Source organism: Notolabrus celidotus, chromosome 10, assembly GCF_009762535.1.
Source record: "Notolabrus celidotus isolate fNotCel1 chromosome 10, fNotCel1.pri, whole genome shotgun sequence".
Classification (NCBI taxonomy): Eukaryota; Metazoa; Chordata; class Actinopteri; order Labriformes; family Labridae; genus Notolabrus; species Notolabrus celidotus.
The window spans coordinates 18,910,816-18,936,638 of record NC_048281.1 but is presented as its reverse complement, the minus strand read 5'-3'; the positions used below and the strand labels follow the sequence as shown (position 1 = coordinate 18,936,638).

Sequence of the window (25,823 nt, the reverse complement as noted above, 5' to 3'; positions counted from 1 at the left end):
TTACACAGGTTGCATCATTTCTTAAAGCTGGCATTGTGCCTTTCATACTTATGGCTAATAAAGCGCTCCATCCAGTGCACAGCTCATACATTTAAATTGTAAATTAGGGTATCAGTGTTTCATTAGTGTTTTGTGTACTCAGAATGAACACTGCAAACACTTGCCAGGTGTAAGCGCAGGGTGGTGCATGTCGTTTCTCTGCAGGCTGCCGTTAGTTTTATTGCATTTCCCAGGGTGAAGGCGGTGATGTCATCAACATGTGTCTCATCTACAGTTAAGAACCCATTTCCTGGTTTGACAGCTGAAGTGGGGATAAAGAGTCTCTGTTCTCATAATATACTGAAAGAAAAAGGGTCCTTCCGCACCCCTGCCCTCCCACTGGGTGTTTTCTTTTCTCACAGCCTCTACACACACTCACACAAGCACGCACTCTGTATGTGTGCCATATCTCCAAACATAAATGTGCAGACATTTCAGAGAGTAAACACTTTAAATCTTTTACATTTTTATTTACAAAATGAAGGTTTGATAAATATAGAAAGAATTCCTTATGACTAGAGTGAGACATGAACATACAGTACATAATAATATTTAATAAATTCTCCCTTTATGACAAAATACAGGCGTTTTACAACAGTCTTTACAAGACAAATAACTTAAGCACAAATAAAAACACAAGAGGAGGAAACATGATAGCTATAAGCTGCTGGCTTTGTGCACAAGCTTAGGAAAGGCTTTTGAATTTCACGCGCATTTATACAGTCTATAATAACAAAATAACCACAGAGAGCACTCTTCAAAGAATTGGTTATTGTGCTTACATGAAAGCGTCTTTACCATATCTCATGCTGCCCCAGTGATGCTGTAAAGCTGTGAGATACATTCGATGCTGGTAGAACAATATTTCTCAAGGTTTAGATCGCACAAGTAAGCCAGGAAAAATGTAAACAAGTTTGAGAAAGTCTTGAATAAGCTGGTGTTAAGGTGGATCAGAGAGCTACAGCCTTCAATCATCGTATGTGTGACAGTTTGAATGTGTGCATTGCAGATAAGGCTTGAATTAAGGTTTGATGCATATGCATTGCAAAAAGAAAGACACTTTTTGTAATATGTTGTCCAGAAATAAAAGCTGAACAGTCATTTTAGAAAAACACACGTTCAGAACCCAAATACCATTTTGTCAAGAAATGCTGTAGTTCAGTAATAACAGGTGATTGCACAGAGTAAAGAAATATAGGAATCTAGACAAAAATAACACACTTTTGTGTCAAACAGCACCAGAACAATTTCCTTGTTTTTTATTGTTCCCAGGATTAGTATGTGAAACAAAATTACATTATTCTACCCTCAAGGTAAAACGTCATAGCTTTAGGGTTATTTCACCCCAAAAAGTGATGACTTTGGAGGTATAGTTGTTATTTTATTCTATAGGCCTGCTGTATTGTTTTTTCTAAATAAAAGGAATGAAAACTAGCCAAATACACTTTTTGTTTTTCCTCATTGCCCCAAAGGAAGTAGTCCACAAGTCGACATTCTCACAGCAATTGTGCAGCACTCGTATACATGTGTGTATTTCATTCAAACTTCCTTGTGTTTATAACCCCATGAGAGAGAAAATAAGGAACAAATGTTAAGGGTATATCACCAGTTGAAGAAAACAAATGTCAAAAGACAAAAATGCACAACACAGTATCCTCAGGGTAATCTAGCATGGAAAAAGTACAGTATTGTAATACATTAAAAAACATACATGAGGCATATACTTGTATGTTAGAAGTGTCTCTTCTGTAATTAACAGTTTCTTGCAGTTCCTTTGGGCAGCGTTAAAAGCAGAGGAGTTCATCACCAGCACAGAAGCCTTGTGGGGTCTCTATTTCTGCATATTCATTTGCATGTGTGTGTTTCTTGACCCCATTATATAACGTGCAGGTAAGTTGCTTTAGTGTCCACTCCGATTACATTTTTGGCGGTGCATCTGTAAAAGCCTGTATCCCTACTCGTCGGGTTCTGTATCACCAAAGAACCCTGAGGACTAAGGTAGCGGTTGCCATAGATACGGGCCTTACCCATGACCATCAGTTGTGTAAGGTCTGGTGTCTCCCAAGTGACGGTCGCCCTAGGGGTTGCTATGGTCATGCATGGCAGTTCCACAGCAACACCAGGTCGTGTGTAGGTCACGGGGGCGGGGCCTGTTGTAATGCGAGGGGGGTAGGCGATGACGATAACAGGTACAGTGAGGACTGAAGCCGAGGGGGAGTTGTTACTGGTAGATCTGCAGGTGTAGGTGCCGCGGTCAAACACAGAGGCTTGCTGCACTGTTAATGTTCCATCCCCTTGGACTACATACCGCCCTGAGTCGCTGCTCTCACCCCGGGAAAGTACCTTGCCGTTGGGCATGGTCCAAGATAACGAGACTTGGGTGTAGCCATTGTTTTGAGAGGCAGGGCAAGGCACGCGAAGGGTTTCTCCATTAATGATGCTCACCAAGGGACCAGTTCTGGTGCTCACTGCTGGCTCTGATGCAGGGCCAGTGGAGCTGGGTGGAGGTACAGCTGGACGAGCTACAACAGGCAAAGAAGGACCTCTCTGAAGCGACTGTTGGGTAGCTGGGGTTCTTGGCTTTGGCACCTCATTCAAATCAGGACTTCGTAGCAGGGGACTACCCACATTCTGTGCCCCAAGTGAGGAGGCCTCAGTGACCTCCAGCTCCACCTGTATCCTTGTCTCTCCTCTCTCACCTCTAACCACACAAACCAAAGTTCCACTATCACTTGCCCGCAAACCTCGCAGCTCTAAAGAGCCATTTCGGTGCACGGTGAGTCGGCTGCCATAATAAGGAGATGGCAACACACCGTTACCGGGCAGAAGCCAGGCGACCCGAGGAGGAGGGGAACCTTGGGACGGGCATGACAAGATAACAGTTTGGCCTTTCACTACTTGCTGCTTCACTGTTGTTGCCACACCCACGTGTGTGTTGGTAGAGTTTTTAGAACCTATATTACTAGCAGCTACACTAGTACTTGAACCAGCATTTATCCTGCTGTTAGCATTAATCATTCCTGAAGTGCTACCACCACTCTCTCTGGGTGAACCAACTCTGTGGTTGGACACACTGCTGCTGAAAACATTTCTTGGATTACCACTACCAGTGTTGGCACCAATGCTACTCTTACCTGCAATGACTTCATTATTGTAAGTCTCAGGAGTCCTATCAACATTATTTCCTCTAACTGTGTTGTGACTGTTTCGCACACTATAACTGCCACTCATGACGCTTGGTCCGTTTCTATTGATTCCAGTGTTATCTGCTTTAAAGCCTACATTGCTAGCACTGCTCACCCCAATAGTGATTACACTGCTACCAAGTTGTGTTGTTACACCACTAACAGGCCGGTTGAATGCATCTTGACTGTTGCTCCTTTGAGGAGGATTTAAGCCACCGGATGCACCGCTAATGCCAGTGTTTGATACAGTGTTTCCTAACCTGCTATTACTATCACTATGAGCATTATTGTTGCTGTTTTTGCCACCAAGCTTGTTTGTGACCCCACTGTTAATACTGTCCCCCAATCTACTGCCTGGCCTGTCGCTAGTACCAAAACCTCTTCCTCCAACATGGCCACCCAATCCATAGTTAGAAGATTCCACCTCCAGGCTTACAACCATGCTCTTTTCCCCTGCTGAGTTGCTTGCTCGGCATGTGTAGTTTCCTGTGTCAATCTTCTGAGCGAGTCGCACTTCCAGGGTTCCACCCGAAACCACAACCACCCGCTCAGAGTAAAATCCAGATCCCAAACTTAGGGGGATAACACGGCGTGTTGGGGAGAACCACGTCACTGTCGGAGTAGGATCCCCTGTAGTGTGGCAGGGAATGGTAGCAGTCGCTCCCTGATGTACTTTGATGACATGGTAGCTTCTGCCATCAGTGAGGGTTGGTGGAGATGTCATCATGATCTTCACTTTGACCTTAGAGTGTTGAATACAAATTAAGGAATAAAACAATTATTTTCTAAGTTTAAATTATAAAAATTATTAGAATAAATTAATCTTCTTAACCCTTCTGTTATGTTGCGGGTCAAATTGACCCTTTTAAATGTCTATTTTAGGCAATATATGCCTTCCAAACCAGCTAAATGCAGGATAAAAATCTGGGCAGCATGTGACAGAAGAGGTGTTAATTTATCAACATCACTTCATAAAAATTAAAAAAATTTAAATTTAAAATAAAATAAACAAAAATCTATGTCACGTAAAACTATTGTATTTATATTTAGGGCTTTCCAATTTACATTAAAAAAAGTTTTACCATTAATTTGAATGAAAACGAGTGAGTTATCCTCACTGAACCATGATCTGTGAGAATCAAAGAACACTAACTGACTAAATCTTGATTTAAATGGTTAGTAATGGAGTTAAAAATTAGATTTAAAAAATGTGTATTGGGATTTTTTTGGGTTCTGACACTTTTGGATAATTGAATATGCCCTGGGTCAAATTGACCCTGGAACGTTATTGCTGTTCCAGTGAAACAAACATAACAGGAGGGTTAAGACTTTCAAGAAAATGATCCTCTTACCTTCATGGTGTCTTTACCTCCTTGATTCTCAGCATAACACGTATACTCTCCTTCCTCTCTCATACCCACTTCTGGAACCAGCAATGTCCCATTGTCAAAAACAGTTAGCCTCCGTGTGCGTCTTCCTCTTTCTTCACCTTGCAACACACTGTTCACCATGGTTCCATCTGGTAAGCTCCAACGGACTGCTGGGTCAGGCAGCCCTGATGCCAGGCAGTCCACCTGTAGAGCACAGGAGCAGTGTTAAAATTTAAACTTGTTTGGGGCCTTTATCTGATTTAAGATGAACTTTGGGTAACCAGATCTTCTCCAGAGTGGAATGACACAGACTGTGCTCTATAGTTAGCCTTTTTCAGGCTCTATTTTTGCCCTGTAAAATAGAGGCTGACAGTGTAAAATGCCTCTGGCAACTTATGCATTCAAAAGATACCATTTGCAGCTCATAAATGTATAAATATGATACAAAAAGAAAGGAAATACATTCCCACTATAATACGGTGCCCTTTCTCTAGCATTTCACCCTGTTTGACATTATTTTTTATTGAGCTGTTAAATATTCATCTTTGTGTGTGTTATTCCCTGGAGGCTACTGCTGATGACTCAAAACAGGCTTTGACCTGACAGGTCTTTCTGTTCTCTTTGAGTCACACAACATGCAGCATTTTTATCATAAAAACAACCAAAGACTGTTTTGGCACAACATCCAGTGATAACAGGCATCCAACACATATCATGGGAATGAAAAAAAGGCTTTTGAAGCTTAACAGCAGAGGTGTTGGAGACAGATGGATTACGATGGATCTTTACAATGGATCCTTATAACAAGGCTTGAAAATTATTCTTTGCTCACCTTCAGTGGTTTTCCAAATAGTACCATGTGATTGAGAGGCTGCTTGGGTTCTATTTTAGCCGGCTTGGTTGCCACAGAAACACGCAGAAGGCGATAATCATCTGAAACCTTGTTGCGTGCAATACAGAGGTAGTCACCAGCATCCTTCTCTGTGACTTCCTGAACTGACAGGGTGCCATTGGGATGCACCTTCAGACGTCGGTCATAACTGGAATTCAAAGGTAGACAAACATGCACAAAGGAATAGATGTAAAATGAGTACAATACCAACTTAAAAAACTTTGAGACAAAATCTACAGCCACAGGGTTCAGGTGTACCTGAAGTGCATGTCCACTAGTTTCCTATTAGGAGTCCTCCAAATGATGATGGGTGTTGGGTTTCCTGTTACAGAACAGTGGAGCAGCAAAATCCCCCCATAGTGAACAGTGCTGATTGAGGGTGATGTAGAAACAATACGGACTTTACTGAAAGGGGATACGGGTGAGGGAGGCAAAACAGCTGAGGCTCTGCTTTTTTCAGAGGAGGGAGAAGTAACTCTTGTGTTGTTTACAATGTCGATTGAGACTCTGGTGTTATTTGTAGACACTGTGGAGGGTGTTTTGTTGATGTAGGCCAAGCGTGTGGGGGAGGCAGTGACTGTTTTATTGATTTTGGGAGTTGAGTTAGTGGGATTGAGTTGGTGAGGGTGAAAAGATGAGCGAGGGGAGCCGGGGGAGTGGTGGAAGTTCCTGGATCTATCAAAGAGCAGTGGAGGGGAGAGTCTGGATGGATTTGAAGGCTGGCCGGGGATCGGCAATTTTCTTTCTTCATGGAAAAAAGAAGAGGAAGAAGATGGTTTTTCAGTCGCTTGTGCCTCTTCATTTCTTGCTCTACCCTGTTGCCCCTCTCCTACAATTTCTACCCTCACTGTTCTCTTATCAGCTCCCACAGCATTACTCGCAGTGCACTCGTAATTCCCTGATTCTTTAGGCCCAACTTTTCGAATATGCAGTGTTCCATTGGGCAAGACAAAAAGATTTCCATGAAGAAACTGTGATGGCCGAACTAGAGTCCCATCTGGGATTCTCCAGCGCAGAGTTGGTGGTGGGGCACCACGGGCAGAGCAGTGAGCATAAACCGGCCTCCCTGGAGTCAAGAGTAGTATTTCATCTCTAGGTTGCTGTATCACTGGGGGCAACGAGGACACGTGGACACGCACAGAGGCGCTGGCAGCCCCAGCTGAGTTAGAGGCCACACAGCGATATACACCTCTGTCGCTGGGTAATGTTACAGAGATATGAAGGGTTCCGTTTGTGTCCATTATGATGCGACTGGTGGAGGGCGAGGCAGAGGTCAGGACAGAACGATCAGGTAGAACCCATGAGAGCAGAGGTGTGGGAACACCATCCGCCTGGCACTCCAAGTGCACCTCTCCACCCTGATGAATGGTGGCTTCTCTGTAACTGGGCAGCTGCATGCGAGGGGGGCGGGTCCATACCTCCAGGGTGGTTAGCAATCTATCATGGGAGATAAGCAGACACTTAGCCGAATAGACATGCATAACAAATATAAAGCTTTTCAAAGACATCTTAAAGGGAAGAAAATACTGTAAATGTTTCATGACACATTCAGGAAACATCCAAATGCAAACATGCATGGAGCAACCAAGAATCATGGGAAATGCTGTCATATATAAGGATTTCCATTTAAGTTTTGACACTGAAAAGATGAAGATTCAATAAGGTCACGTTGTGTTATTGCTCCTGAAAAGCCAAATTTGTCTCGCAAACTAACATGCGGAACTGATGTTATGCATACAAGTTTGCATAGACAAAGTAGCATAGGATCATTTTTCATTTTTAATTTATATATGACTTGTTGATTTAGGAGGGTTTCTTTGTTAGTTTGCACCCAAGAAGTTTAATTTGTTTGGTACATTCATTGGAGAATATACCATTATTTATTTCATAATTATTTTATACCTAGTCTTTTTTGAGAAACGCATTTAGCTTTTTGGGTACAAACACAGTAAAAGATCTTCTTCAATATAGGAATAAATAGACAGTTTTTAAGCACATCAAATATACATTTAAAAGAAAAACACACATTAAGCGTCATACTAAAGAAAACCAAAAAGATAATTGATATATTCAAGTTCAATACACATATAGAATGTCACAAATTGGAATTACATACAACTTTAGGCAGCTTGAAAATTATGATTCAAGTAGGTCCAAGTGTGTTTGCACTCAAAAAGATCAATTTGTTTCGCAAATCAAGAAAAGGGCAAAAATAGAAGCAAAACATACATAATACCCAATAATTAAACTGCAGTGTGCCTCAGGCCTCTGGAATTTATACTGGAAATAATGGGTCCCATGGTCATTATATCTGAATAGCTCAGTGTACACCACATTAACATTCATAACAGGTAGCAGTAGTCTCACCTGTCACGACCCAGAAAGCTGTGTGCACTGCAGATGTATGTGCCCCTGTCTTGCAGCTGAACATTCTGGATAACAAGGGTGCCATTTGGCAAGACCTCAAATCGCTGAGCCCTGGAGTGGATTGACATCACTGCTCCTGAAAGACAGAGAGAGAGAGAGAGACAGTCAGAAAGATAGACAGCAAAGGAGAAGGCAGAAATGAAGACACAGAGTGTGGAAAAAAGAAACAAATTGGGAAAGAAAGCTGTGGAGTGAGTAAGAGACAGAGGGAAAGAGGATTGGGGGACATGCCGAGTGGCACAGCGTGAAGTAAAGTCAGTGATGCAATGCACAAAATGTTCCATTACTTTCTTTCAATATGCCTTTCCCACATGGAAAGCAAGAGAAAAGCCTTTTGTGAGCATGCCAGTGCGTAATGCTGGGTGTTAATGGGTTATTTCATTAGTGTCAAATGAGTTCATATTCAAAACTGTTCCAATCAGTTACTTCAAACCTGGTACGAATACAAGCCTTTTTTGTCCTGAATATTACAGTCTGTGGTTTTTAATCAAAGAAATGTCAGGTATTCATAAAGATAACTCAACTAGATGAGAAATAAGCAGTTTTGTTTCTCAGAGCACAATTATAAATGAAGCCTGCTCCAGAGAGGTGCTTCACAGAGTTATGCGGAAATCTTTGCTGAGATCTTACATCAGTCGGTGAACCAGATTTGACAGTCCTCATGGATTATTTAATCTGAATCTCTATTGAAGATAACACTGACAACTGTTTTACATACTCACAAACTCAGAGGCATTTTATTTCATTCATGTGAGTAAGTGTATATTGAAAAAAAGAGTATATTTGCTGCATTGTGTACCTGTGGCGACTTTGGTCCATGTGATAGAGGGCTTTGGTTCTCCTTGAGCTTCACAATTCAGCCTGGCAGTACTCTCTGCTGGGAACGACACTGTCCTGATATGTGGGTCTGCAATCCTTGGTCTGGATCTCACAACTGGAGCCTATGATAAAGATTAAGAAACCAGAGTATGATGGCAAATGCAGTACACATGAATGATTCAGTGATCAAATGTGCTACAAAATAGTTAGCAGGCCTCTACTACTGACACTCTGTTGCTTGTTAAAAATGTTAAATATCATGTGATTGGAGATCTTCAGTTCACCATGCAGCCACAGCTGCAGAAATAATTAGATGTGTCAAATAGAAATATTACCAAACAAATATTATCACTGCAATGTAATCAACTTTCAAGGAAGAACAAAAAAAACTTAAAGCCCTTGTAAGGAGTTTCTAACTGGTCGTGAGATGGATCAAATTTAATACTGATGCCTCTTAATGACCCACGAAAGCAAAAGACACCAATTAACAAATCTGTCAATCTTTTATAACAGGGGTGTCAAACATGCAGCCCACAGGCCAAAACCCAAAGTGAAAAAATGTCAGAGAAGACAGTAACTGCAATTTTTCGATAAAAGTAACTACTATTTCAGAGTTGTCCTCTGGAGGTCGCATACAATCATAGTGCAGATGGAGCGCATCAGAACGGCGCTCTGGGAGAATATTTGCAATTTGCATAATCCAGTGGAAATTCATAGACTTTTTAGAGCACTTCAAGATCCAATCAACACTAAAGTTTTCGTATATGTAAACTTGTAACAGCAAGAGCGGTGGATCCACCTTTTTTAAAGGTGCCACATATTGTGCTCATGTTTACCATACATGTACGTACGCCATATGTACACTCTGTCACTACTAACACTAGTAGTACACCCCTGCATACAACACTGTCCAGCAAGAAAACTGTTAATACACTTTACCTTCTTCATTATTTTAATCTATCTATTCTTTTGCTGTAAACATTACACTCTGTGTCAGGTGAATGGGTAACCTGTGTGTTTGGTGTGTTCACAGCAGGTTTCAGGGCTTAAAGAGTTAAATATTCGGCCCCACTATGAGACTCATCATGGCGAAAAATACAACAGCTGTTTTTCTAAAAAGATAACATTAAATGTGAACATTTTCAGAATGTACTTATACTGTTTCGCACTAAAACAAAGGGAATCACTTTGAATTGTCCTTTTCTATTGATTATTATGTTATGATTTTACTGGTCTGGCCCATGTGAGATCAACTTGAGCTGTATGTGGCCCCTGAACTGAAATTAGTTTGACACCCCTGTTTTATATTGTAATTTTAATGCTGAAACCCCTGCGTTCAGGTAGGTGTTAGACTATAATAATAAAAAATAATAATATTCACAACGGGGCGCCAAAATCGTCACAATCCAAAAGTGAAACGCCGGAGCTTTAATCAAACAAAACAATCTGAAACAATCAAAACTTTGCAGTGTGCGTGTGAGTTCTGCTTCAAAATCAATATGACAAGTTTGATTCCAAACTGTTAAATAAGTTAAAAAATCTGACATTACTATGTTGATGTCAGCATTATGGAGGTGTGTTGGTGTCGGATCACACACTTTTGCCCAACTGTGATGGCTGTTTTATAATCATTGATGCTGGACCCTGAGGTTTGCTCAGCAGAGGCCTGCCAACAAAACTCTGGGCATTAATTAACAATTGATTTTTTCAAATCCATGGGGATTATGCTCTTATAACACATAGTGTTGTTAATTATAAAACATATGTTCTTCATCTCTTCTTTAGTTCACTGGACAATCCATGAAATCACAAGATTTGTCAAAAACATGCCTGAGGTTTAATAGCAGGTCATGTGAATACGGATTAGGCTATTTTCAGATGTATTGTGCATTTCTGCTTAGCTGTTACCCCAGGGTTTACATAGTCTGGTGCTCTGTGTGTGTGAGTGTGTGGGTATGTGTATTTTGTTAAGTAGCACATTCTTAGAGGAAAAAAAATGCTAATTTATGTTCCCTTGAGCTGACAATAATGAAAGTATCTCTATGTATAAGAACAGGGAACTACATTTAAGAGGGCACTTCACTATTTTAATGACTAGCTGAAGGAAAGAGTATTAAACGGTCAGCGTTTTTTAAACAAACTGGCAAATAATTAGCAAATAAAGAATACATTATGGTCAAAGCGTGGCTCTTCTTCCTGATGTATTTGGTTATTTTAAGAACCATTTTAGATAAAGGTATCCACAAAATAGCAGTAATGTGTTATTCTAATTGATCTTAACTCACCCCAGGGAGTGAAGAGGAGGGGGGCTGGTGTGGCCTGCTGCTGTGTGAATCAGGAATAGAATTAGCTCCAGGGTTCTTCCATACAGTGGGGGGTCGACTCTGGTTTGGAGCCCCAGAAGCAGGTTTCCCTCTTGGGTCAAATTGGCCAACACTGGGCCGCTCTTCAGGTGACACTGCAACATGTGTTGATGTTGTTGTTTTTGTAGTAGTAGTAGTAGAAGATTGAGTACTAGATGTAGTTGATTGTGTTGTGGTTGGAGAGGTTTTGGGTGATGGTGCCATTGTAGTACTTGTAGTAGGAGTAGTAGTTGTAGTAGTAGTAGTAGTAGTAGGGTTTGGAGTTGTTGGGAGTGTGGTAGTAGTGGCTTTAGTGGTAGTTGTAGTAACAGTAGTGGATGCTCTGGTTGAAGAAGTAGTAGAAGTAGTGGTGATAGTGGGAGTAGTGGATGTTGAGATTGGGGTTGTTGTAGTAGTAGTAGAGGTAAAAGTACTGCTGGTAGTGCTAGATGTTGGAATGATAATGGCAGTTTTAGCAGATGTGATAGGACGTGGAGTCAAAGGGGTAATTGGAGCTGTTATGGGAAGTGTTTCCTCCATATCTCTTTCGGTAGATGTACTTTCAATACTTCCAGCAGAACTAGCAGAAGGATAAGTGGAAGGAGTTGTTGTTATTTTTACAGTGGTGATGGTAGTCTTCACTGCACTGGGGACTGTAATAGAAGCAATAGTGGGAGACTCAGAGGCCAAGGGCTGGGAAACATATGTTACATCCGATGAATTCCACTCTGGCTCTTCTCTGTGTTTGCCTGGTGGTCTATCCACATGTTTACCCAATGTATTGTGTGTATGTGTATCAGCGTGCGTGTCTAGCACATGTGTCTCTTCGAATGGAGTGTCAGAGTGAGTGGGCGCTGGTGTCAGTGTGCTCAGGAGATTGGTCTCTGCAATGTCTGAGATGCTGGCTGAGAGAGTCATCTCGTCTATATGTGCCATTGTGTGAGAGGGGGATAATGAGGTGGGAGAAAAAGAAAAGGGAGTCACTGAGGGGGAGGCAGTTTTTGGAATGGAGATACCAAGAGTGTTCAAAACAGAGGGAGATGGAGAATTAATTAAAGCAGCAGGAGATGTGGTTGTTGACACCAGCAACATATCAATTTGACCTGTGGTCGTGTCAGTTTCAGGCCTTGGGTAAGTGGGGTCAGGGAGAGGCTGAGATGGACTCAAAGGACGCCCCCTTGGCCTGTTGATGATTCGTCTTCGCTGTCCGATCCTCCTGCGAGAGTTCCAAGGGCTTTGAGGCCGGGAGTTTGGAACTAAATTAGGGAAGAGACTCTGCCGGGGTTTCTGAGGCCCGACTGTAGGAAGGTTTGGGTTAGCTCCTTGCTCATTTCCCTCACTTGTCTGTGGGACAATTTCATTTGTTCCTGGGGTTGGCTTAGATGTGACTTGCTCCTTGTGCCTTGTCTCCGGGTATGTCACTGTCTCTGTTGGCAGAGCTGTTTTCTCTGTGTGTATTTGTGTCTCTGTTTCATTCTCAGTATCAGTCTGTGTTTCCTTTGACCTATCTGCCTCTGTTTTTATCTCTGTGTCTGTTTCCGTGTCTGTTTTTGTCCCAGTATGTGCTGGCATTTCTGTAAGAACAGCAGGAATAGATTGTGAGCCTTCCTGTTTTAGATCATCGTCATCAACAGTCGACCCTTCGGTTTCTGCTTCCACTTCTGAACCCCCAGCTCTGCCTTTATCTGTATCATCATCACCCGCTTGTCTGCCTGTATTTCCACCCCTGCTTCTGTCCTCCTCTTCAGTTGTTTCTTCTGTGATGGGCTCGGTGTTATTAGCAGTTGGAGCAGTCTTTTGTCTAATCTTAGCCAAGATGTCAGCCCATTTCTGGGGATCTATTCTTTGTTTGTTCATAGTAACTCTATGTCTGTTTTCAAAGCGGTTTCTCCTCTTGTCAGTGGACGATTCAGGCATTCCTTCTCTTCTCGGCGGACCTTCTCTCGTAAATCCAAGTCCTCTTTGTTGTCCATGTCCTCTTCTGTTTGGTGGAGGTTGACCAGGCCTTGGACGCCTCCTATTACCAAAAACAGTTCTCTCTTCTTCATCCTCTTCATTCCCTGATCCTTCTTCTACTTGACGCATTAATGGAGCTCGTATCCTGGTTGACCGGCCAGCAGCTGATTGCGGCCCTCTTGGGAATGAACCCCTAAGCAAAGGGGGATGTCTTGGCTTTAATTCCAGCTGCGTGGATAGAGAGTCACTACCATACTGGTTGACTGCAATGCAGCGGTAATGCCCAGCATCCCTCTGGGAGGGGTTAGGCAGAGAGAGACTCCCATTTGATTGCAGTATGACTCCACCTGATACAGCTAATCCACGCCGAACTATGTTTCCATCTGGTAATACCCAACTTAAATAAGGTGCAGGCGAACCAGAAGCCTTGCAAGTCAGACTTACAGGCTCTCCAACAGCTCCCTTGATAGATGGTCCCACTTGCTCTCCTGAAGCTGGAACCGCAGAGTCTTCAACTGCCAGGCGCAGGGGGAGAACATCTACATCCCTGCCTGCTCGTGTTATGCAGTAGTAGATCCCAGCATCTGACATCTGTACTTTTTGAATGAGCAGACTTGAAGTTGATGCCAGGAGCCTACCATCTAGGTTGTTGGATGGGGCATTCAGCTTATTTCCATCAGGTAGAGTCCACTCCACCTTGGGGTTACCAGAACTTAGAGAAGGGCATGGTAGTTCCACTTTACTGCCTGCTACTGTCACCAGTGCTGTAGTGGTATGATTGGTGGAAATCAGAGACCATGGATGAAAAGCAGCAGAGGATGTTGGAGAATGTGAAATAGGGTCAGGATGAGAGGCAACTCTTGTTGAGTAAATGAGTTGAACTTTGATTCCATTCGACTGCGCTCTGTTAAGCTGAATGCTAATAGCTGGCTGTAGCAGCCATTGTGGCCTTGCCTTAACAGAGGCTTTGACCCCAGTGTGATAATATCCATCTGTCTCTGCTGTCTGCCTGTAGCGGAAGGCCAATTCAGGGGCTTTACCCAGCATGATCTCCCTCTCCAGGCGAACGGCTGTTTCACTATAGTAAGCTAGGATCCTCCAGAGTTGCTCGTAGCTCTGTCTCTCCACAGGGCAATCCAGAGAGAGTGACAAAGCAAGGGGGAGAGGGGAAGAGGAAGAGAGGGAGAGATCTGGAGGAGGGGCAATATCCTGGGAATCGGAGGAGTGAGTGATGTTGCAACTCAAATCAACACTGTTCCCTTGTTGGTCAGACAGACTCAAAGAGGCAGTGCCTAAAGGCTCTCTAAAGGATTCTCTTGACTGGATCTCACTGAGTTCTGTCTCCAAAGGTGGGTCTCTTCCATGAGAGGGGATAGCAGGCAAGTTGCATGATAGCTCAATCTGATCAAACAACCCCTTCCCCTGAAGGGATTGTGGCAATGCGCAGATTGGACACTGAGGCCCACCAGGACATTTCATCAACCCTATTGGAATAGAAAATAGAGATACTTGTTACAAAGGCAGCCTTATCATCTCTGTATGTTACATGATAATATCCTACAAACATATTAGTGCACACTTCTGCTATCTGCACATATTAGCGATGTCATATATTAGTCATGCCGGCTTTTCTTAAGGATTCATTACCCTTTATATCTCATGCTAATTTGGTATGGTTACTTCATCTTCTCATAAATCAGAAGTATGCATCACTTCATTTCAACACACCAATCATTAGCCGATATTTCATCTGCCTGCACACATCAATGCTGTCATCATGGATTAGTCACGGCAGGTTAAGTCTAGCATATCAATGAGACACATTTTCTGTTCTGGCCTTCTTTCACATTTCAATAACAGCATCAAGACTGACTGGAAGAGATACAGATAAAAAGGGGAAACAAGGGAGGAGTGTGATAAAAAGCAGGTGTAAGTACCATGATAATAACACCAGATGCATTAGAAACTGCGTCTATGTCATTTTCATCTGTCTGGATATGACAAATAGTACTCCACTTTGGCTGTTTATAGTCTGAAATTATCAACAACAGAGTTTTCTGTTCTGTCTCTTTATCTCATTCTCTGCTAGTCACCTCGCCCCTTTCTTGCATAACACCCATATTTGAGACAAACCAACAACTATAATCATGCAATATTTAAGACATAACATTCACCTGGATGTGCCAGACTCCACCTGATGAACCAATTCATTTTGCAATCACAGCTCCATGGATTGTCCTGCAATACAAGAGTCTCCAGCAGAGGTGCTGTGGTTATAGTCTCGCTGGGCAGAGTGGTCAGGCTGTTGTTGGATAAGTCGAGGTGTCTATACAAGGACAGAAAAGATTGAGATAAGGAGGAGGTGGAGAAAGGTCAGAGGTTGTGTCAAAGTCATAGATGAATGGAGCAATGGATGAAAAGAGCGAGAGTAGGCTGTGAGAGGTGACAGGTTAGGCTGAAATCATTCATCACTTTAATCATTCCCATCATTGCTCCATGTTCAGACAAGATGTATGAGAAGAGTGGAAAATAGGTTAAGAAACAATACCATAGAGTAGCTGTATGATGTTAATTAAGCTAAAAGCATTTGAATTGTTACTTTTTCTATCAAACAACTAATTTACTTGAGAAAAAATATTAAAAATCAAATAGATCTGGCACTGTAGGATACCAGTTTGACTGTACTATGCAATTGCTTGGTGATGCAACTCCCTTTTTTAAATCATTTAAGTTGTCAGGATCACACAATTACTCTATTTAGGATGAAATCAATGCATCAACAAGTATATTAAGAAAAAAACATTATATAAGATATGTACACTTGGAGAAGAGGACATTGTTGCATAGCACATTTTGCAGACATTAGTAAGTCAACATTCCTTATTACCCTTACCACCCTTCCTCAATACCTACTAATCCTTCAAACTAAACACTCAATATGTTGTATCTTCCTAAGCTTTTAACATGATGTGCTTTAATATGATGTGCTTAAAGTGTTAGAGCTCACCTGAGAGTAGAGAAGTAATATGTATTCAGCAGAGACAGTGTGCACATAGTGTGTGGGTGCAGCTGATGCAGCCTGTTCCCTTGCAGACGTAGCAGCCTGAGGCTAGGCAGCTGGAGCAGGGCCCGGGGGTGGATGTGCTGGAGGTGGTTGTGATCCAAGTACAGGCGCAGGAGTGAGGTCAGGCCAGAGAAGGTCAGAGATGAAGAGATCTCTCTCAGCTTGTTATAGCTCAGCTTTAGTATCTGTGGGGGTGGAGGAAATGGAGCGAGGGGGGAGAGGAGAAGGATTAGAAGAGCAATCAAATAACAGACTTCAAGGCCGACGAGGAAGACATGCTATGATCATCAGTCTATCGCTGGGCTCCACATGCTTGTAAATCGAATTCAAGGCAAATGATGAGAGGGGAATGAGGATGAGTAGTTTCGTTGAAAACTCTGCGCAAGCAGATTCTTAAAATACTTGCATTTCAAATGTGAAACTCGAGAAATAGCCCACAGCACATATCCAGGGGATATAATCATACTGCGAGTTTAATGGGTCAAAGTAGGGAAATCTGAAAGGATATTCTAGCACTTAGGGCCTTCAACTTTTCAAATATGAAATTTAGCCTTTTATTGTCAGCAGTGAGACTCCAGAGGATCTAAAGTTTAGTAGGCACACCATGAAAACCAGGTTTTAGGACTGTGATTTTGAGGGGATTATGATAAATCTGCTCTCCAGGGAGGCTACTTAGCTGGAAGGGCTCCAGCTGCTGACAGATCCAGCACGTGAAGATGTCAGCACATGGAAATATGGTTCGTATTATCACACAATGGCAAATATATCAGCATCTGCCTGGGAGATGAAGGGAACAATTGCTGGTTGAGTAATATCACTTCCCCACAGAGCGCTGACTCTGCCCTAAGGTTGCTGCTAAACTGTCCAGTGTGTTTCCTGTCACTGAGCAGAGAAAAGAATGATGGCTCATAAATTAAATATTAGATGTAGAGAAATTAGAAAAATGTGAACGGAATCCGGCACACTGTTGTAATAACTCGAGCACAGATCAAATGTTTAACTTCTTCTTTTGCATATCCATTCATTATTAACAGGATGGCTGCAAGATTTTTAGAAAATTTATCAATGCAGCAGCCTCTCTAAATTGTACCAAACACTTTTGACAGATGATATATATCTTCATAATCCCTTCATTAATTATGTTAAAAATTGAAATCTTCTATGTCAAAGTGTATAAGTGTGTTTATTGCTCATGGTTAGGGAGCTGTGGAGACCCTAAACTACTTTTGCTACAGTTGCAGAAAGTTTAAGAGGTTCTGCAATCAAGCACATTTCAAGTAGAGCTGAAAAACCCGATCTTCAAAGTGTCAGAGGTTAAATGTGTGAGGACACTCTTCTTTATTGACCTCATTCAAAGTCACACTTTGAGATCCAGATTGATCAATTCGTAGCAAAGGGCAGCTCAGGATAGTTTTAGTTTTGGCTGCTGCAAGTTGCAAAAGTTAGCTCTGTAAAGAATACCTACAACACAAGAAGCACAGCCTTCAAGGTCTCACAGTCCACTCAAAATACAGTCTATGCATCCTTTGCAATCTGTTCTATGAATAAGTCATTTGTCACTTAGGCCATGAAATGAATTTCATATTCTTTTATAGATTTGTTTTGCACTTTGTAGATGCTATTTCATCTAGTTACCTGTAATGATTTCAAATCTTTGAACACTGAGTCTGGAAGATGGTGGATGTCATTGCTGTGGAGCATCAGAAGCTCCACTTTCTTTAGACCAGCCAGAGAAGTGTCATGGATCCTGCTGATGCTGTTGAACCTATAAGCGTATAGAGACAGAATCACAAAAGTAGTTGCAAAGAAGTCTGCTCATTGCATTCCTGATTCCAAAATGTGTTAGCAGGATCAATGTAAGCACTTTAGCTTCTTGTATGAGTATGTGCTTACATGCATGCTCTTACCCTAAGTTTATGCGGCGTGTGTGTGCAGGCAGGCCAGAAGGAATGGCAAGCAGGGAACGGAAAGTACAGTGGACTTCACTGGCCTGGTAGCAGTTACAGCTCCTGGGGCAGGCCTGGCCCAGAGGCACCACAAGTGTGAGCACCAGGAGAGTGAGCAGAGCCCTTGGCACACAAACACTCCGACACATCTTCACTCCACAAGAGGAGAAGCTACACTGGGATTATCACTGCAAAGGGCAAAAAAAAAAGGGAAGTCAAGACTGATAGAGAGCAGCGAAGAGCCCCAGAGTGATGTGTCCAAAAATGTACAGTCTCTGTCTTTCTCCTTCTTTTTCCCTCACACACACTGGAACACACAGACACACACACACACACACACACACACACACACACACACACACACACACACACACACACACACACACACGGCAAGTCAGTTTTAATCATACAGCTCAAAATCACACAGTTGACTCCAGGGGATTTGCTGTCTGGACAACACACGATACTCCCTGTCCTTAGACCCACTCTACAGCAACACAGTCTCACTAAGAGATAGCACCTGTCTCAAAGAAAACAGACCATTACGCATGCGTTTAGCCATTAAATTAATTGAATAGCACATATTCCAATCGTTCTATAATATGGTTCATGTCACAAAGGCGCACGAGGATGCAGCTATGAAGTGAGACGTTATATTAGACCACACACTCACACACAGACACAGACACACTTTTGCTCTCTCCATCTCTCTTTTATCTAATCTCACACAAGCGCAAAAATTCATTTATAGCATTCAAATCCATCAAACCAACTGCGGAGCGATACCTGCGAGACACTTTTCGACTTGAGGCTGATATTTAAGTAAATTAAGCACCGTGGCAGGACGCTTCCGAGATGGAGAGATTACTGTAATGCATAGTCACGGTTGATAAGAGCCTACCTTGAAATCCTTCGGTCCGGAGGAGTGAGTTATTTCACGGAGTTATTCATTCTAACCATGAAATGCTGATTTTAATCCAACTGCACGGTTTGAAAATTTGGTATGCAATCAAGCGCTTTATTCGCCCATAAACTCCGGTATTGTTGAATTTGGAAAGAAGATCCAAAAAAAGTTGTCACACAAGTTGTCTATGAAGAGAGCAACAAAAATGTAAAAAAGTTGAAAGCAAATATTTGTGTTTACTCCGCAAAAAAAAAAGTTTGCAGCAGCATCCAACAGGTCTTCTTTTGCCTCCACTTGAGTGAAAAAAGCTGCAAGCGCGCAATTTACAAAACGCTGTGGTGTATTTGCGTGTGTGTGGATGACAGTGGTTGTGTGTGAGTGTGTGTTACAGCTTAGGGAAAGGGGACTGCACTGGAGTGAACTTAGTGTGACGCTCAGGCAGAGGGGTTTGTCCAAGGAGGGGCTTTCTGGAATCACAGAAGGTAACAAGTTGTTTCTCTCTAACCTCAAGCAGACAAGCACTGAATGTAGGCCACAGAGGGGGACACTTCTCTGAAGGCATGCTGCTCGTTTTACAGCTTTGTCTCATTTTTCTGTAGAATTATTTTGTATTCTGCTTTCTTTTTCCATCTACATTGTGAATAAGTAGGTGAAAAGTTGTGGGTTACTGCTTGGTTCATGTGATACACTTTTTCAGAAGTTGTGGAAGCTGCAGCAGGTTCTGTAGAAAGAACTTATGAGTCCAGTCAGACCCACAACCCACCCTAACAGACTTTAATATCATTAGCCAGCCACAGAATCAACGTCATACTTTCTAATCAAGAAAGTATTCTGACATTTCATTTATTATTATTATTGTAGCATTTTGTGGACAGGTATGTTTTTTCAGCTTAAAAGCCACATGAGTGGCTTTTTTACATTGACATGATACAGTTTGAGTAGAGAAATGTAAAGTTTTAAAGTACCCCCATGAGCAGCCATTTATTTGTATTTTGAGTCTCAGCTTCACAGTAAATTGTAAGTTACAAAAATAATTTAATCGGGCTGACTTACACCACCCAGAGCAGTGCCCATTTGTCTGTTTCTGGTGAGTCTCAGTTTCGCTGCAAATATGAAATTATACAAAGGCTTTACTCTGGCAGACTTTGGTCATGTACAGTAACTTCCAAAATAAAGTTTTTGGGGGGATTTCTTTGTAAATAACAGGTCATAAGTTTGCTGAAATAATGTTATGATTCAGATTTGTTGAAAGTGAAAGCGCAGTCTTTATCAGGTCCATCCTCAAGAGGAAGAATATAACCAATTTTAAATGCTTGTTTATTGAATGGAGGTTGTATGGATAATTTCTGATACATACATTCAAGCGAGTTGGGAAATGCAAATGTCTATAGGCTTTGTGGCTTTCAGGATGCAGTATCAAGTAGATTTGTCACTCAAGTACAAATGTTTGATCTAAAACAGCTACATTTGGTGGTATCTGTTTAAAGAGACATTGTTGTCAGATTGCGGGTGATGAGAGTCGGGATGTTATTATGGCGCACTACTTTCTGCCTGCTATGCTCCCCATATAAACTGTTTTTCCAGCACACACCAAGGGACTTCAGGACTTCAAATGTTCTACATTCTGAAACCAGAACACTACATACCAAATACAAGTTCGCATAAAGATTCTTGAGTCTTGTGTAACCAGGGGCGTGTCCAGAACTTTTTGACCGGGGTGGCCCAACTGAGGCTCTCACATAGGCAAGGGTGGCCAGTGCATTTACAAATAAATAACATTTACCCTTTCTGTCTTCACAACCTACTTCCATTAAAGTATTAAACGGTTGTTATATTCCTTTTGACTTAAAAATTAACATGTCAATGTGGCATAAATCTTCTAAGCTAAATTCTTTGAGGTCTTACAAAAGATATTTTTTCAAAGTCACATTTGAGGGCACTAATAAAGAAATCTACTGTCAGTGTTTTAACTCATCCCAAATTATAGATTTTAACAGAAACCCCACATCTGACAAGGCAAACAGCCAATCATAGTTTAGGATTTTGGGGTGGCCCCTGGGGTGGCCAATTAGATTTCAAGGGGTGCCACTGCCACCCTTGGCCACCCCTCTGGACACGCCACTGTGTGTAACTCTCTTCAGGTCATTAAAACCCCCAAATTTCCAGAAATAACCCAGAGGACATGACCTCTGTGTCCTCAATAGTTTGAGGTTATTTGGGGGAATAAATCCACCTTATACCTACAAGTGGTTCTGTTTCTGTTCGGTCCATTATCTGGCAATCATTGGTATTATTTTACAGTGTTGTATTAGGGGCTCCGGTTATCTCCATTCCATGCCTATTTGACCCAGCTTACCTTCAGTGACCACGGAACAACAACAAATACTGGACTTAAGTTTTGTTTTTCAGTGGATTCATGTAGTTTAGACGGATTTCCTGAAATGTGGGTTAGAGTGAGTACAACATACTGTGCCCTCTTTGGGGTTAGATAGCCCAGATTCTAAGGCACTCCAAGATTATCACACCTCCTTGTGAGAACAAAAATAGACTGTTGCTCCTCAGCTGTTGTCTCCTGTGAGCAGAAAAAAACCCTGACCGCCATTCCTTACAGGCCTCTTCTTGAATGTACTAGGGTATTTGTGTGGGGGCCAGTTTTTAACATTTACGTTGTACAATAGGTGTCATTTCCAAGAAGTCTGTTCAAACAGGAGCTGACTTATCTTTTCCCTTACTCGCTGCAGAGGGAGCAGAACTAGAGAACAGCAGAAGCAGATGTGAGAATAGGGTCATGACTGAATTCTCACATCAGCTGTCTGAATAATGGATCGTAAAATTAATCTTGAATGACTGTTTATCCCCCAAGCTTCACAGCCGACAAGTGAAGTGAAGATCCGTAAATAACTTAAAAGATGTGATTTGATGCTTAACAGTCACCAGCAAATATCTCTGATGATTTTCAACACTTGACCCGATCTTAATGCTTGTCTCTGCAGGCGGTGTCTGTCTGTAAAGTCTGAACAGATCTCGTTCTACACTGATTCTCTGTCGCTTTGATATGGCTGTGAAAAGCATTAGGCCCGCTCCCAGCTGACTTCATTACAATACTCATCACTGTATTGGAATGAATTGGACCGTAATAAATGAATCACTGAATGTCTGACCAGCAGGAAGGAACAAATGAAGACACAATGTAATATCAATGGCTCTTTGGGGAAGGTGAATGACTGAATGGATGAACAGTGCTGGAGGACAATTTCAGATCCTCTTATCTAAGTGAAGTAGCAGCGGTTACTATTTTGCATGATGATTGGATCCATCAGATGTGTTTATTGGTCTTTACAGCTGTAGTACTCCAGGGCTGTGCTCATTTGAACTTGTCTTTCACTAACACAGACCACACCAATAAAGATATGAATAGTTTGTTGTGCAATATGGAGCGTGGTCTAAGAGGTATGGAAGGGATTAGGTGTGCTTAAATACTCACACCAAGGGAATGGGATGTGTCCAAGGTGTGGTCTATGTTCCTAAACCCAGTCAAAAACCACTCGAAACGTTGAGAAGTTAACACTATGGATATTTCACAATACTCTATAAGATCATCATATGTTTATTGTGTGTTTTATCCCACCAGTGACACTATCTCTAGGCTATATAGTTATATTCTAATTAGTTGAGAAAAAATGAACAGTTTCCAGTTTGTACGAATTTCCCAACTGAAACAAAGCACTCTTCAACAGGAATCAGTGAAATCTTGTTAAATTATAAGGAACATTGAGTCCTAGCTAATTATCCCTGATTTTAGAAATTGCAGTCTTGCAGAAATATCTTGTATTTATAGCTGTGAGCCTACAAGCACAATATTTGTCTCTTAAAATTGACTTGCAGTTTGGCTATAAAGTTTGGCTTCACAGTGGTGCACCGAGTAGTTCTCCCAGAAAGAAGGTTCCTGGTTCAAATCCTCCAGACAGGGCCTTTCTGTGTTGAATGTATAGGTGCATCTCGACCAAGAGTTCCAGGGTCTTTTAGCCCCCAGAACTACTTTCCCTGGAACTAAATGGTTCCTGTGCCCCCATCGTTGTCTGCGTTTCGACCGCAAGCTGTAGTAGATGTGCATATCAGGCCAGTGACTTATGGAGATAAAACAAAATGATACCAAACAATATTTTGAAATATCAATAAAAAACTAGATTCCCAGGAACTCCCTCTGTGTTTCAACAACTGTGCAAACTCCACAAACACCGTTATGTTCAACCGAAAGTCCCAGGACCTTTGAAAAGTACTACCCTCCAAGCAGGGGCTTTTCAGGGGGGAGATTATCTACCCCTGATCTAAATTTAGACCCTGGTTCCTCCGGTCGAAACACACGTAGTTCAGGGGTAAAGTCCATAGTTCTGGAGTAGAGTTCTTGCGTTCGGAAAATGCCTTATGTTCTCCCCTTGCATGAGTTGGTTCATTCAGGGTACTCCTGCTGCCTCTCATAGTCTTGAGGTATCAAGTGACTCTATATTGCCCATTGGTGTGAGTATGAGTAGTTGTTTTTTCATTACAGCCCATTTATCATTCTGATTCTGCCATCCCTCCACCTTTGTGCTTTTACATTGAACCTCTTAAGGGTGTAATATTGGTGTTTCAGTGTGTGATTTTATGCTGCATTATAGCACTGCGGAAGCACAAGAAGCATGGTGTGCAAATTAACAGTGCGATGTACCAGTACCGATGTTATGCAGTGATGCTGTTTGGGCTCTGTTATGCCACTGTGACCGATGGCAGCTCGACGGCAGAACAACTTTGCCCAACCATCACACCCCTTGGACATTTACATCGATGGCAGAAAGTTGTGACAGTGACAGTTCAGTCATTAACAGGCAAAGTAAAAGGGCAACCCAGGGTATACTCACCTTTTGCCCAATTACAGATAGAATTGGCTCTAGTCCACCCACAATTCCTGAATTGGTATATTTAATGGACAGATGGATAATAAAGTTGCCTAAAATGGAAACACTCAAATAAAGTACATGTGCCTCAAATTAGCAGTTAAGTATGGCATTTACGCCAGTGAACTTAATGCATCAGTGTGAATGAATGAAAGGAGGCAGGAAGAGAGGGAAAAGGAAGATGGAGAAGCTGCACTACAATCAAAGCTACTGAATTATCGAACAGATTTGTCTATCAATGAATCAATAAATGACTGGCTGACTTTGCAGACTTACTATTATCACCATTGTCTCACTTACAGTTGTGATATACTGTACAATCCCTCAGTAAGTAAAGTTGCAGTCTGGCTCTTTTAGTCTGTCGGACAGGCTCTCCCTTGGGAATTACAAAAACAAAAACTCTGGTCATCATTGCTCTCTATCTTTTTGTCTCTGGGGTTTGCTTTCTAGGTCAACCGATGGAGTGCTGAGTCATGAATTCAGGGAGTAAACAACTCAGTGCCAAGAGGAGACCAGCTTGCTGATACATAATTTCAATTCATGGGCCTCATATATTCCTTTTGATCTAGCTCTGATGTTTAGATAAACTTGAAAAAAAGAAACAAAAAAATGCATTCCATTAAAACTTACATCCATTTCCCAGATCTGGTCTTTGCATTATTGAGCTCAGATGCAGTGTTCCTTTTGAGTCCTTTCTCTAATTACAGTACTTTTTGTGTCTGTTCTCATTCTGTCCAAAAAAAAAAAAAACTGGTGATACAAAACAGCAGAGGGAGAGGAGGGAAGCTATAATGTAAAGATGTATTGGTACACAGGTGATGCATATTTCAATTTTTCAATTCAATTTCAGTTCAATTTGCTTTATTGGCATGAACAAAGATATGTTGTTGCCAAAGCACATACGCTTTATACACATACATTACATATATATTCATTACATATTATATACATTACATATTATATATGTTACATATACACGCATTAATGAACAATGGTGTCACCCATACAGCATATCTCAATGTCCCCACTTGATGCGGTACGCTCATAAAACCTCCACCCAAAATCAAACACCATGGGATGGTGCTTCCCTCAGGCTGTGACAGGCAGACACATATTTAGCAGCCAGAGGAGCTGCTGACCCTTCCCCCAGGAGAACTGACAGTTTCTCTTCTGGGGTTAATGTTGGGAAGTTTGTTACTATTTTAGTAATTTCCCTGTAGTGGGAATCTCTTAGTAAAGAGAACTTGCTACAGTGGAGGAGGAAGTGCATCTCTGTCTCTATGTCCCCTGTAGAGCAGTGGGCACATAGACGCTCCTCTCTGGGCAGCCATGTCTGCCTGTGTCTCCCTGTCTCTACAGCTAGCTGGTGGTCACTCAGCCTGTATTTGGTCATGATACGTCTTTGTTTTGTATCTCTGACACTGTACAGATATTCAGATAATTTATAATCATGGTTTAGGGTCAAATAACAATTAATTCTACTTTGGGTCTTTGTTTGGTTTCTCCAGTGTTCTAAATACAGATCTTTGGAGTGCTTCATGATGAGTTTAATTTGGTTGTGTTTTGGATCAGTGCTGATGGGAGTCTGGCTGATTAGCTTCCTCACCAGCTGACTAAGGGGAGTACATTTAACCGTATTGAATCATTATTTGGCAGAAGCTTACAACTAGGTTCCCTTATGTTAGAGTTCACATGGCACACCTTACCAAAGAAGCAAAATAGTCATGACAAACATCTTCACACATGGAAACCTTTCTGTCAGGGTCATTCCAGAAAGTGAAAACAGGAATCAGAAAGGAGAAGGAAGCTAGAAGCTATCCTTAGAAATGCCAAGACCTTTCATTACATCGTTACGACTCCAAGGCTCCAAGTATGTTCAGGCTGTGGCCTCATAAAGTTCTGGTCAAGGCAAGAACAGGTTGTCCAACACAGACCAAGCACCCTC

At 41.9% G+C, this 25,823-nt stretch overlaps 1 protein-coding gene across 1 annotated transcript; it reads right to left on the bottom strand.

Annotated features, from left to right (window-relative positions):
- Positions 1–557: 557 nt before the first annotated feature.
- On the bottom strand, positions 558–19,073 carry LOC117819791 (matrix-remodeling-associated protein 5-like). Its single transcript, XM_034693255.1, has 12 exons — positions 18,942–19,073; positions 18,002–18,228; positions 17,730–17,859; positions 16,038–16,279; positions 15,205–15,356; positions 11,018–14,514; positions 8,713–8,854; positions 7,854–7,989; positions 5,745–6,923; positions 5,427–5,634; positions 4,577–4,798; positions 558–3,966 (listed from the first exon to the last, which is right to left on the bottom strand). Exons 2-12 carry the CDS (start codon positions 18,187–18,189, stop codon positions 1,915–1,917), a joined length of 8,148 nt encoding a protein of 2,715 aa, XP_034549146.1. The 5' UTR covers positions 18,190–18,228; positions 18,942–19,073; the 3' UTR covers positions 558–1,914.
- Between the last annotated feature and the right edge of the window lie 6,750 nt (positions 19,074–25,823).

Excerpts from the sequence above, each read along its gene's own strand:
- LOC117819791 (XM_034693255.1), bottom strand. The coding sequence starts at position 18,189 with ATGTGTCGGAGTGTTTGTGTGCCAAGGGCTCTGCTCACTCTCCTGGTG. Across the intron at positions 16,280-17,729 it reads AAGATTTGAAATCATTACAG|ATACTAAAGCTGAGCTATAA; the intron begins GTAACTAGATGA and ends CCACCCCCACAG. Across the intron at positions 15,357-16,037 it reads TATTACTTCTCTACTCTCAG|ACACCTCGACTTATCCAACA; the intron begins GTGAGCTCTAAC and ends GTCCTTGTATAG.